A 13,947-nucleotide genomic window follows, 5' to 3' on the forward strand; every position below is an offset into this window, starting at 1 on the left:
CATGTGTTATATTCCTTCTTTTGTTATGGAAGTAGTTCTTATCCTTAGCTGTGCTTTAAAATCACTTAGAAAGCTTTGGGAAACACAAATATTTGGGCCCCTAAAAAGAACAATTAATTAAAAAAAAAATCTATTAAGGTAGAGCCCTGCCATCAGGATTTTTTTAAGTTCTTTAAGTGATTTTTTTAATGTGTATCTGGATTAGAACTACATATCAAGTTAAGAAAAAGTGAAGCTGTGTCTTTAAGTTGGGATAATGAAATAAAGGAATTCTCTTACTTTTTATGCTAAAATTCTTCACTCCATTTTCTAGAAAGTGGCCCTGTCTGCTATATAAGAAAAAGGCATGGACGCTAGGATATCACAACATGAATGTGGTATGGGTCTTGCAATCTTTGTGAGCCATATGGATGACTTTTCTGGGTAGTTGTACAGTTAAGGTCAGCTGTGCCCAAGTGGTAAATGTACTATGTGATTTTGGAGATACTTTTCCAGTATATTAATTAAGCTTATTAAAATGGTCCTTTAAGCCTCTAGGTCATTGGTTATGGTACTGCATATTAATAACCTCAATACTTAAGAGGAGAATCAAGAATTCAGGATAACACTTAATTACATAGTTAGTTCAAGGGTAACCTAGATTACCCGACTCTCTGCCTCAAAATAGAACAACAAAAAAGCTTCCAGTGCTATTAGTGATTGACTGGATCAGTGTCTCAGAGGTTGTATGGTTTATATAAATTTTCTAAGACATTTCCCTCAAGAATATCATTTAACTTCTTATGGAGGATGTGAATTTTTAGCTCTTCACCATAAGTTCAGCATCCATGCTACTGGCCTTTCCCTTGGCTGAAAAGATAATGAAGGAAAAATACTTTTTGGACTCTCAAAAATACAGTTGCTTGCACAAGACCAACAGAAGGCCACATCATTCCACATCCCCTCATGGATAGAGGGGGATGCCCTCAAGATCCCACCCCTAGTTGAAGAGCTATAGGAGGTTGAAGGCTGTTGAGAGAGTGGAAATTTATTTTCTTCAGGGACAAACTCCCTGATAGGTTGCCCATGCCCAAGTGGCCATCCCTATACCCACACATATGCAAGCAATACAAATTGGACTCAGTAGAATATATATATATATATATATATATATATATATATATATATATATATCATAATGATAATCACACATGGATTTGAGAAGGTGTGGGGGACATTGGAGAAGTTTAAAGGGACAGAGGGCAGATATGGTGAAAATACATTGTACTCATGTATAAAATTCTCAAAATAAACATTTTAAAGAAAATAGAAGAGTTATGTAACTGATTTTCTTAGTTTTAGTCACTGAGATAAATGAAAGTTAGGTAGCTATAGATAGAGGATGGTTACATATATGGGGAGGGCTTAGATATTAAGAGAAAAATTGCAATATCAGAATAATGTACACAGGAAAAGTAACTGTAGAACACCAGGAGACAGCAGATCCGTGCATGATTGTCACACCATTTGCTATCTTGGAGAGCTACAGAGCCAGTCTCCACTTTGGGACTGGAATTGGACTCTCAGTCTAGGTAAAGCTTCAAGAAGGTGAGAGGGTTAGAACTCCCAAGTGAGAGTTCCATTACCTCTGAGACAGTCCTCATCCTGCTTTGTAAATGATCTCTTTTATTTGTTATAAAACAATTGACTTTAGATCTTGGCTCCAGTCTTCTTTTTCTGTATGACACTAGACAGGGTTCAATGTGCTCACTGAAGATAAGTACTCCTTGCCTGGAACAATATAGGAATTCAGTAAATATGTGTTGAAAGAATGTTGAAGGTACCCTTCATCTTTAAGAATCAAAATCTGTGACCCTGAGAAAGAGACACTTTTATTCCAGATGTGGTATTACAGCCTGTTTTGTGGCTAGGTAGATAAAAGGACACAAACCCAAAGTTGTTCTTAATATAACATCTAGGGCCTGGGGCTTGCTGGAAAAGTGCTCTATAACTGAGCTACATTGACCAGCCCAGTAGAAATGATTGAAGGGTAACTGTTGTGATTGTCTAGGACCCCACTTTGCTAGACATATGTGGGGCATGGAAAGCCTGGAGAACTTTTTCTCTGGCCAAGATGATCCATAAATTCTCCGCTCAAGTGTTGTATCTGCTGAGACCATTAGAGAAAGCTTTTCCTCATGGGGAAGATGGAGATCTTGGGCATGTTGCTAAAACACATTTGTCTTTATTCTTGTTGTTCTCTTTTGGCTACCAAGCAAATATAAGAACATCTGTAAACCTTAGGGCATGTGAAGACATCTTAAAGAGATAAGGTGAATGCCCATCCTACAGGTGGGTGGCAAGCCAAGGGCAGCACTCTACCTCCCACCCCTGCCTCTCCTATCCCCATCTCTCAAAGGCAATAAATGCATTGGGTAATGAAGGCATCCTGGTGGGTGTCAATATATAAAAAACAGACAGCCACAGAGGAGAGGGAAAGGTGATGCCCTTGGGTAGCTACTTAGCTTCATTTTGAACCTTCATCTCTAGATGTTGTAGAAAGATTTTAATCAAGATTTTGTGATCAAAAATTAGGACAAATTTGATGTTGAAACTTCTGCCTGGCCGGGTGGCGGTGGTGCATGCCTTTAATCCCAGCACTTGGGAAGCAGAGTCAGGTGGATCTCTGTGATTTCGAGGCCAGCCTGGGCTACAGAGCAAGATGCAGGACAGGCACCAAAACTACATGGAGAAACAAAAACCAAAAAACAGACCAAAAAAAAAAAAAGTTCTGCCTGTCTTGAAATTATCTTCATGGTATTTCCTTTTACCTATTCCTCCCTTCTCACTTTAGCCATTTTTCCCTTCCCTCCCTTCCTCTATCTCCCCCCTTCTTTTCTTCCTTCTTCCTCTTCCTCTCCATCCCTGATCTCAGGAAATGCTTATAGAATGCTAACAGTACAACAGGCATCTTGCTAGTACCATGGCTCATAAAGCAAGCACATAGTTCACCAAGAGACACAATGCCTTCTAGTGCTTTGAAATTATGGGCACTGGCTTCTTGTCCAGAACACCTGCAGTACCCTCCCTGCCATGGTGTTTAATTAGAACCCTCAGTGTTACTTAAAGCCAGCTCCAGCAGTAGCCTCAACACTGGACTATGACTACAAAGTGATGTGTAATGCTTTCACAGAGTCTGGCCATGTCAGTGCCTTGTATGACACCATCCTGTCTAGATTATTGGTAGTGTGGTCTATGATTTTATCTTGTCTTCCCACCTTGTATATAATAGATACTCATCAATGTTGGGTGTGATTACTGATCTGCATAGAAGGGTCATACAAGTTTGGGATGCAGGAGTAGGAGGAGAGGGCTTGTTCTCCAATTCTCTCTGTAGTTACTTTCTTGGGACCCTTTGCAGAATACCCCACCTAAAGCATCTCTAAAAGGTTATTTCTCCCTGCTCCTTTTCAAATTCCTTTTGTAGTTAGTATCCAGACAGTAGCCATTTTTAACCTCTGCATTCCACTGTTGTATGCGTTATTCTGGTGAATGTCAGTTTGCTTCAGCTAACAAATAACTTTGCTGAGAGTCAAGGGACTTCATGGCTTTTGTGTCTTTCTCAATGTCTTCCTTCCTGCTAGCTTATACTCAATCTTCAGTAAATGTGATAAATGATTATAAACCATAAAGCATTATACAAAAGCTCTTTAACCAGGAAGCACTGTCTAGGGGCTCATTTTTGCTGTAGAAGTGTTGACTGTATATAGTTCTCTTAGATGGTCTCAGCAGTGCACGCTAAGCAGTGTCTGGCATCACCCAAAGTGGATAGCATCCTTATAGTTTACAATATGACAACCCTTGCTGTTCTTTTTCTCTTCTCTTTCTGATCACACATGTGCACCTCCTGCTTTTATATCCCTGCCCTGTGTTTGTGAATACTTCCTGGTTTGTCATAGCACACCTTTACTTTACTTGAAGGACATATATGTAAAATCAAACTTGTTGGGGAAACAACTTGGTAGTGATTTCTCTAGCTGTGATTTAGAACATACCAAACACTCATGATAGCAAATAAAACAGTTTGAAACTCACAAAACAAACTCCAAACTTCAGCATAGAAGATTCTTGCTTGCGTTGAAGTTTCGATTTAGCAGGGCTACACTCCCCTAACTGTGCCTCAGGAATCTGCCAAAAGTCCAGAAACCTTTCTTAATTGTCTGGGGTTGAAAGGAGATCTCACAGCCACGGGGAAGGCCAACTTACAGTGCTTTCCCTAAACTTACATAATTTTCATTTCTATCTAATTTATCCTCCACATTAGTTTTTAATCTTTCTCCCTCCCTCCCTCCCTCCCTCCCTCCCTCCCTCCCTCCCTCCCTCCCTCCGTCTCTCCCTCCTTCCCTCCCTCCCTCCCTGTATACAAAAGTCAGGGTTCCCAAGTTGGCAGTGCATTCAGTATGTACTTATAACAGGAAGTTTTTATAGAGCAGAAGTGTTGAAATATAAAACTGAGATTACAAAAATATGTAACAAATTCTTGTAACTCCAGTTCCTAATTTATGCTCCCACCAGCCCCTCAGTCAGTCTAAACTTTGTTTGAAAAGGCAGCTTTAAAGTGGAATATACTTTTGGCTCATTAGGCCACTCTGGAGCCTAGGGCAGGCTGTGACGTCTTGGTGTGATCCAGGGCTGTCTGTTCCCAACCAGCTCACCTCCTGAAAGATGACATCAGGCACCATACTTCCTTGCATTGTCACAACACAAAGCATTTTCAAAAGTTACATTCCTTAAGTTGTCATAATAGTTTGATGTGTTTATCTCACTATCAGGATAAAAGTGTCCTCTTCAATGCTAATCTGTTTGAAAAACTGATGTATCGTTTATGAAAGAGCCAACAAAAAACAAACAAACAAACAAACAAACAAACAGATATCCTGCATGGGAAGTAAGGATCTTTGAACCAAATGCTCATAGGATAAAGATATTTTCTATGTGTTTTTGAAGTCCCAAAGAATCAGGGATTCCCATCTCCTCTTGCGGTGTGTTTCGGTATGTGTGCACATGTGTGCATTTGGGGTGTGCATGTGTTTGTGTACATCTGTGTATAGGTGTGCATGCTCAGGTGTTTGTGTGTGGAGGTCGGAAGCCAACACTGGTTTGTCTTCCTCTAATTGTTCTCCACCTAATTTTAAGATCAAGTCTCTCGCTGTCACTGCGCCTGCTGTTTCCTGGTCTGGCTGGTCTGGCTGGCCAGCAAGCCCCCAGGACCCGCTAGTCTCTATGCTCCCAGTGTTTTCCATGCTCACACTGCTGCCTGTAACTAGTATGTGAGTGCTGCCCATCAGAAGTCATGTCCTCAGGCTTGCATAGCAAGCACTGGACCCATTAGACTGTCTGCTCAACCTGTCATTTTAAATTTTCTTTTCCACCATTGACTGTGTGTATTAGTGGTTCATTATTTGCTGAGTTTGAGTCGTTTTGAATGAAGTTTGACCTCCAATGAGGGAGGAGCAACCTTAAGGGTATCTTTAAAAAGAGTAAAAATACCTTTCACACAAGGAATAGGAGACCATGGTAAATGAAGACCACATGAGAATAGGAAGAAGCAAAGTGCTAGAGAGGTCCATAGAAATCCATAAAGATACCCCCACAATAGATTGCTGGCAATGGCCGAGAGACAGCCGGGACTGACCTACTCTGGTGATGGGATGGCCAAACACCCTAATTGTCATGCTAGAAACCCTGTCCAACGACTGAGGGAACTGGGTGCAGAAATCCATGGCTAGGCCCCGGGTGTAGCTCCAGGAGTCTAATTAGTGAGAAAGAGGAGGGTTTATATGAGCGAGAATTGTTGAGACCAAGGTTGGATAAAGCACAGGGACAAATAGCCAAACAAATGGAAACACATGAACTATGAACCAATAGCTGAGGAGGCCCCAACTGGATCAGGCCCTCTGGATAAGTGAGACAGTTGATTAGCTTGATCTGTTTGGGAGGCAGCTTGATCTGTTTGGGAGGCATCCAGGCAGTGGGACTGGGTCCTGTACATACTACTCACATCTTGCTTCTTTTCTTGTGTTCTACTTTGGAGTTAGTCAAGCCCAGGGTTCCAAATCTCTGGGTCTCTTCTCTGTGTCTGTAGCTTTAAGCTTGCTTAACACTCTCTGCCTCAGTTTCCTCATTTGTTAAGTGAGAATAATAAAACTTTGCATATGTTGAAAAGTTAAAGATAATATGCAAATGCTGGGCCAGAGTGTTTCTGTTATAATTTATTATCCACAATTTGACAATGTCTTTCAATAGTGAGTACCTTGTGAAGGATAGAGATATGCTCAGTAGTAGAGCACTTGCCTAGCATGAGCAATCTCTAATTAGTAGTAGTAGTAGTAATAAACAACCAATTTGCCAAACTTGAACACTGGCATATTTTAATATCATATTTTTGTTAAGTTAAATGGGCAATCAACTTCATAATATAGCATGGAAATAGAAGTTGTTTAGGAGCATAAGTGACATATAAATCAATATTAAATGCTAGATAATTATGTGATATTATTTGAAGAATATAAAGAAAAACATTTCCTCTGTTTTTGTTTTTGCTTTATCAAAATGATAACTCTCCTATTCCAAGGATTATTTTTGATAAATTCTGCATATACAGTTATAGCTTAAAATCTCTGGAAGAAAGTTAATTTAAATTATTGAAGTGTATATATTCAAACTGCTTTCTTTGTCTTGTTCTGTGGTAATGCATTGTAATGGCCCCCATCATTTGAACAGAGCTTTATGCTGATACTCCTGGAGCCATTTGATGGGAGACCAAACTAAGATCCTAAAATCAGGGAAAGGGGTTGACTCAAGTAAAAGAGCAATGTAAAGATTCTGATCTTAAAACTCCTAATTCAGAACTGTTTCCATTATTATCTTCATACATAGATGTTTAAGACATGAAAATGAAAAGATAGAAAATGACATGATTGCCTCAAAGATTACACAGAGTTCAGTTTTTCAAGTAAAATTCAGATTTTTCTAGTATAGAGTTATTACATCTTTTGTGTTTTAGAGTTTACTGTGGTCCCCCTTGCCTATCCAAACATGGATCAGCATACTCATGCCAACATAGCCAACACTCTACCTCTCAGCAATCATTAGAGTTAGGTCATTCTTGGAAAGCATCTTGGCCAACATGGCATCAGATGAGGGATGCTCCTCATATGAGCTAACCATTCAGTGTTATCATCTATTGAGGCAACAACAGCAGCCTGGCCAATGACCAACTTCAACTTCATTGGCCCTGGAGTATTGCTGGTCTCCTTGACCACATGCATATCTGTTGATTCTCCCTTTTTTCAACAATTTGGATGCCTTCCTTTTCTAATTCTAATTTTAATGTATATTAAAGCAGTTAATTTGGGTTGAAGCCAAATCTCTATGCCTAAAACAGACTGTGTGTAATTATGTTTCCAGATGCCATTTTGTTTTTGTTGACATGTTTAAGACCTAACACAATCACTTTTTTGATGCCTAATTGTATTGCCAAGTCATATTCATGACTTTGCATTTTTTGAAGTCAGTTCCTTCCCAGACTATAACAGTAGCTCCAACATGTTGCTAGAGTGGGAGCGATTATAATGTGCTAAGGTGTGATTACAAATGTAAGTCCTGAAACCAAGTGGCCTATTTCAGTATTACTCCACCACTAAGCATTTGCGGGTCTTTGACAATCCCCTTCAGACATCATCTCATCTGTAAAATGAATGCAATGATCATATCACATTTGATAGATCAAATAAGCATGTAACTTATAATTAGTTCTAGGACTCCATACCTGTTAACTACTTGTATAATTCTCTGAAATTTTTTATCATATAATTTTCCTTGCTTTCTGAAAAGTGGGGGTTTATTTGAAAAGAGTAGAACACTATTGTTCATGAATTGTCATCACTGAATGTTTTAGCACAAAACAATTATTTTTGTTCATGAGAATTTAGTAAAATGGAAACTCCCATGCAGTGCTGGTAGGAGTATGTAATAGCACACCCTTTATGGAATGCAATTTGGCAATAATTTTCAAGCGCCTTACCAAAGTGTATTCCCTTTAGTTCAGTAATTCTGCTTCTAGAAATTTATCTATTTTTAAAGACATGGTCAGAAACTTGTATAAAACTTGTTCATGGAGATGGTTTGTTATACTCTCACTTATTGAATCCTATGAAATTACATAAATTACAAGGGATGGATGTGGTTATATAAATTGCACCATTTGATGAAATATTATATAGCTGTCAACACAGTATCTTTAAAGTACTTTAATAGCATGGGCAGGAATCTTCAAAAAAATTTCAGTGGAAGGCCTGCTAGACAATTCAGTGGGTAAAGATATTTGCCAACAAACCTCACAACCTGAGTTTGATCTCTAGATCTCATAAGGTGAAAGGAGAGAACTGACTCATGCAAATTATCCTCTGATCTGCAAATGCACATTATGGCACACACTGCATACACACACACACACACACACACACACACACACACACACTGAATTTTTTTAATTTCTTTAAAAAAATCTTTAAGTGGAGGGAAAAAACAGGCTATAAAACTGTGTAAGTGGTGTAATTTCCTCTGCCTTGCAAGGAAATAAATGAGGCGACAGTGATGTGTTATTTAAATATAGTGCTTTTTATTTATTCTTCAAGAATTTCATACACACATACAATTTATATTTGTTATATATGCTACCCCTTCCACCCTCCAGTTCTTCCCAACCACCTGCCTCCACATCCTCCTCTCAACTTAATGCCCCTTTACAACCCACTGAAATTAGTGCTGCCTATTTGCTGCCTACATGTGCGTGAATATGGGGCCATGTACTGGAACTTGGATAATCTATTATGGGTAACACGCCTGAAGAAAACTGCTTCTTCCTTCAGCAGCCATCAGCTGTCAATCCCTCTTCCTCTGAGGATGGGGCCTGATGACCCTCTCTTATCCATGCTGAAATATTGACTGTATCTTCTTCAGGGCTTAAAATTTTAAAGCAATATAAATGCTTAATTTTAACCTTTTTAGAGAAATCAATGTATACACCCAACTTCTTTAGATCTGTTCGATTCAGTGTTTAATGGTATCAATTTAAATAATATATTTAGAAGAAAAAGACTTACCATTAGTACTAAGAGGAAATTGGTCCAAACTTTGAGCATCTCATAGGTAATGCTAAACATTACATTTTTTTCTTCTTTTTGTGACCTAGGAGCTGTGAAGGAAGAAATATTCGATACAGAACATGCAGTAATGTGGTAAGTGTGAGCTTCTTTGGTTGTAAAATTGTAATATTTAGGCCCTGGGATATGTTAAGAAGTTTTCTGGATCCTACGTGGAAAGCCAATCAATTAGTAGTTCATAAACAGTTATTTATTGCATGGTATACTGATTACCCAATCACTTCTAATGTTCCGCAATATAAACTTGTAACCATTCAACCAGATTAAAACTAACTAGACTGTTTCAAAACAAACTGCATTTTCTCCCTGCTCTGTCTGTTCACATAGAGCTCTCATGAGAAATGAGGCAGAGGAATGATAAAAAGGAAAACACTTGGAGTATCATGAAATAAATATTAGCTAATCAGATTCAGGTTTGCTGAATGCCTTCATCTGTCCAGCAAATATCTGCTACGTGTGGGGCAGTGTGCTAGCAGAGGGATAAAGAATGTGTGGAAACCATCCTCAACATCTGCAACAGAGTATGGGTGGAGAGAGGGAGATAGATGGACACATAACCTCATTCCTGGACAAACGTGACAAATGCCAGTAGGGATAAAGCTGTTTGGGGATGACAACAGAGAATTCTGAAAGGTCTTAAGGAAAAAAAAATGGAGTGTGTGTAGTAGAGCTTGGAGAGGTATGACTGGCCCGTGCTGTGTGTGAGGAGATGGCAATTACTCTAACCAAGTGAAGACTGTGGGCCTCTTTAGAGAAAGAAGTGTTTAATGAAGAGTGCAGGCCTTTGTAGAGACAGAAGTGGTTAAGGGTGTACTTAGAAATCATGTCGGTAACGTGCCTGCCAGCATGCAGGAAAGAGTTAAAAGATATTTACGGTCACATCATGAAGAGCTTTGAATGTTGCTTTCCAACTTCATGGGTCCAGTGGGCACTGGGAAGTTCTGAGGTGAGGGTATGGTGTAGAGTCTCATGTTCAGAAAGAAGTTCTGTAGTAGTAACTGAGTTGCACAGGATCAGGGACTAAGGAGAGAGAGTTTGTAAGAGCTTAGCCCTGGAGAAATGCATCCTAGAGGGACAAAAACTAAGGCCGCTCTGCATGAGCAGACAAGAGTGGACAAGCATCTGAAGTTAGGGTGAAGCTAGAGTCCAGGAAGCAGAGGTAAGCACACTGTGAGAGCTTTGCACTCCCTAATCCCTCTGTTCAGGAAACTCTTCCTCATTGTTTGTGCGATTGGCACTTTTGTGTTTAGACTCAGTTGACATGTCTCTTCCTCAGAGTGGCCTCCTGGACCATCTTTCCTCATATGACTGTCCTGCCACTCAGCTTCACTCTTCACAAGGGTAGTTTCATTCAGCTTTTATCTATTTGTTTGTTTAGTCATTCATTTGTTTACTTTTAAAACAGAGTTTCCCCTATATAGCACTGGCTGGCCTGGAACTTGCTATGTAGACCAGGCTAGCCTAAAACTCACAGAGATCCACCTGCCTCTACCCCCACAAGTGATAAGATTAAAGAAAGGCATGTACCACTACACCAATCATCACTTAATGTTCTTTACAGAACTTTTCTCTACCAAAATTCATCTTCCTGAGTTACTTTTATTGTGTATCTCTACACACTCCACAAAGACAAGAACCCTATTCATTTGTTTTCTGTCTGTTGTCCCTAGGAACTAGAACTGTTGTTAATGAATACATATAAAGCTCACAATGGATATTTGCTGAATACAAAATGAGTACTCAGAATGCTAGGTGAATGATAAGAACCAGTATCAGAAATAATACAATTTTGGGGGCTGGAGAGATGCTCAGTGATTATTCAGAGCACTTGTTGCTCCTCCAGAGAACCTGAGTTCAGTTTCCAGCACCCACATGATAGTACATATCTATCTGCAACTCTAATCCCAGGAGACACAGTGCCGTCTTCTGGCCTCTGCAGGCATCAGACACAAATATATGTACCATATACGTGATACACAGACATATATGCAGGCAAACATTCATACACATAAAATAATAAAATATTTTTAAAAAAAAATAAGACAGTTCGGGAATTTGTTGGAGAGAAAATCAGTAAATTTGATCTAGGAGCACTGGAGAGATTGACTAGCAAGCTCAACTTGTAGATGATACAAGTAGGTGATAGCATTCTGGCATGGGAAAAAGTCAAGGCTTAAGCTGTAGAAGTACAAAATAGAAAGCACTAAGATTAAAGTTTCAAGGCAGCCTGTCAGGTACAGTATAAAATTATGAGGGAAGGAACTTCAGGCTTTCTTGGGATATCAGAAACTAGATTTAAAAAAAAAAAAAAAAAAGATATGGAACCCTGTGAGAGAGGTGAGTAGAATGTAGGAGAGAATGTTTAAAGTTGTTTAGGAGGAAAAATGTCAAGAGTTTAAAGAATAAAGAAAAAGGAAGCCAATGTGGGAACAATTTCCATAGTTTACTAGGAATAAAAGAAAAATGGGACAAAAGAAAAAATATATTAATGAAGAAATGGGATGGATGGGCATAAGTTATTTATGCAGGTCTATTTTGTGCTGCTGTCATGGAATACCACAGGCTGTGTAGTTTACAAATATTACAGGTTCATTTGGAACCTGGTGCTGAAGACTGAAAGGTTCAGATCCTACCATCTGGCAAGAGCAGTTTGTATGAGTCAGGACAAATGGGCTGAACTTATCCTTTTTGATAGGAACACAATTTCTCTTAATACTGTGACAATAGCAATTAAATTTCAGTATGGCTTTTGGAAGATATTCAAATACCACCACTATTTCTATGAAATGTACAAAAGAAACACCTTGTATGGACTCAAGGGAGGCTTGTTTGTTTGCATCAAATATGAGACTTCTGGAGGGCTCTTACTTACAGGTAAACACTATATAGCTAACAAATGTTAGGCTCTGGATTCAATTGCCAGCACCACCTACGCACATAAAAAATGACAAAGATAAATGGTGGTGTAAGGAGGTAAGGACACCCTGGACACCATGCCACATCTCTCTTGGAGGGGGGCAGGGACAGGTGATAAATCAAGTTATCTTGACAAAGAGAAAGGTTATGGACTTCATTCTTAGAAGATAGATGCAAATTGAAAATGAGAAAGTGAATACAAAATCCTGGATTGGTCAGGGTGGAAATCAGCAATCAGTGTAGAATTGCAGGGCAACAAAGGGGTGGGGACCGGTCTTACAGAGAGGAGGATTGCCAGGCTTGAAGACTTAGAAGAAAGATTGAGAAACACTGAAGCATGTGAGTGAAGGCTACAACATAGATCACAGGGTAAAATCAATGGAAAGTGCTCTGCACAGTTTTAAATGCCTGAGGAGACCATATAGGAAACCAGCTATGACCCTGGGGAGTAAGCGTAATTATTCAGTGGAAATCTTTTTGTAGCTAGATCCTTGTTGCCATTTAGGATAGAAAATGTCGGATAATATAGTATATACATCATTGTCATCTATATTTTACTCCTGACATACAAACATCATTACATTGTTGATTGGTTAAAAAAAAATTTACATTTTTAAACCAAATTGACAGTGTCTAAGAAATGATATGAAAAGGACTGGAAAGATGAATGTCTCAACTTTATAAAAGGTTAGGCTCACAACCAAAACATCTTGAAATGACATGAAAATATGGCCTGAGGGAAGGCTTATTTGTTTTCTCTAGTCCCCTATTCTTGGTAGTACTAACTTAGATAACAGGAATTTTTGTTTTGTTGTTTTGTTTTTAAGAAACATGCTGCAATTTGATTCTGTGTATCTTCCTTCTTGCCTTTTGAGTATGTAAGCAAGCAGAAATGGCCTGAGCCAGACTCTGTAGATGAATTGTCAACATCTTGAGCAGTAGACTGCCTGTCCTGTCCTTAAAGTTCTTCAAAAATTTCCATAACTTCCTTTGAACACTTTCATGGGTCAATGCAGACCAACTCTGACCTCAAATTACTTGTAACTTACAGCATTACATGAGCCCAATTTTTAAGCTTGGAGAACCAAACTGATACTGATTGTTTTATCTTCCTGGATTTTGGCCATGACAAAAGCAACAGTGCAATAAATAAATAAATAAATAAATAAATATCTCCTAAGAAAGGCTTTTTTTCGTACACACTCCTGTTTTTTTTTAACTTGAGATGTTTAGGACAATTCAGCTGAGTTTGGCAATTTGAGGGTCCCTCAGCTCAGTTTTCAGGGATATACCTTTTCCCTAGACTGCTTTCTGTGGCACTTCTGAAATATTGTAACTTAAAAAATTCAACTCATTATTTTTTTGTAGTGCTGTTAAATTTGACATTTTTTTAGAATCTACTCCCCAAAGCAAGATGAAGAGTAGAGAACATATTCCAATTTTTATGAAATCAGCTTAAAGACATTAATAAATTGACTGCCAGGGCCTAGAGAGGTGACTCAGCAGTTCAGAGCACTTACCACTTTTGTAGAAGACTGAAGTTTAGTTCCCAGTGCGCATGTCAAGTGGTTCACAAACTCCCTTGACTCCAACTCAAGAGGATCCAATGTCCACATGTGGCCTTGTAGACTCCTTACACATGTGAACATGCACAAACACAGATACATACATGTTCACATAAGTAAAAATAGAAATAAATCTTTTAAAAATAAGTAATTGCTAATTACTCTGTAGATGACATGTATCAGTAGGAAAGCATCAAATTCCCCACAGTGTTTCCTTAGTTCTCATAGTCCTGGCTCTGAGCCCAAAAGTCTTTTAATTC

The 13,947-nt window shown here is 38.9% G+C and overlaps 1 protein-coding gene across 5 annotated transcripts in view; it reads left to right on the forward strand.

Annotated features, from left to right (window-relative positions):
- The window catches only part of Adamtsl1 (ADAMTS like 1), a 933,106-nt gene that overhangs the window by 598,181 nt on the left and 320,978 nt on the right, over positions 1-13,947 (forward strand). For all 5 annotated transcript variants that reach the window (XM_076564473.1, XM_076564474.1, XM_076564475.1 and 2 more), the window contains one exon: positions 9,236-9,281. In XM_076564473.1, coding sequence (XP_076420588.1) covers positions 9,236-9,281 — 46 coding nt within the window. The remainder of the gene's footprint in view (positions 1-9,235; positions 9,282-13,947) is intronic.

Source organism: Peromyscus maniculatus, chromosome 2 (genome assembly GCF_049852395.1).
Source record: "Peromyscus maniculatus bairdii isolate BWxNUB_F1_BW_parent chromosome 2, HU_Pman_BW_mat_3.1, whole genome shotgun sequence".
Lineage (NCBI taxonomy): Eukaryota > Metazoa > Chordata > Mammalia > Rodentia > Cricetidae > Peromyscus > Peromyscus maniculatus.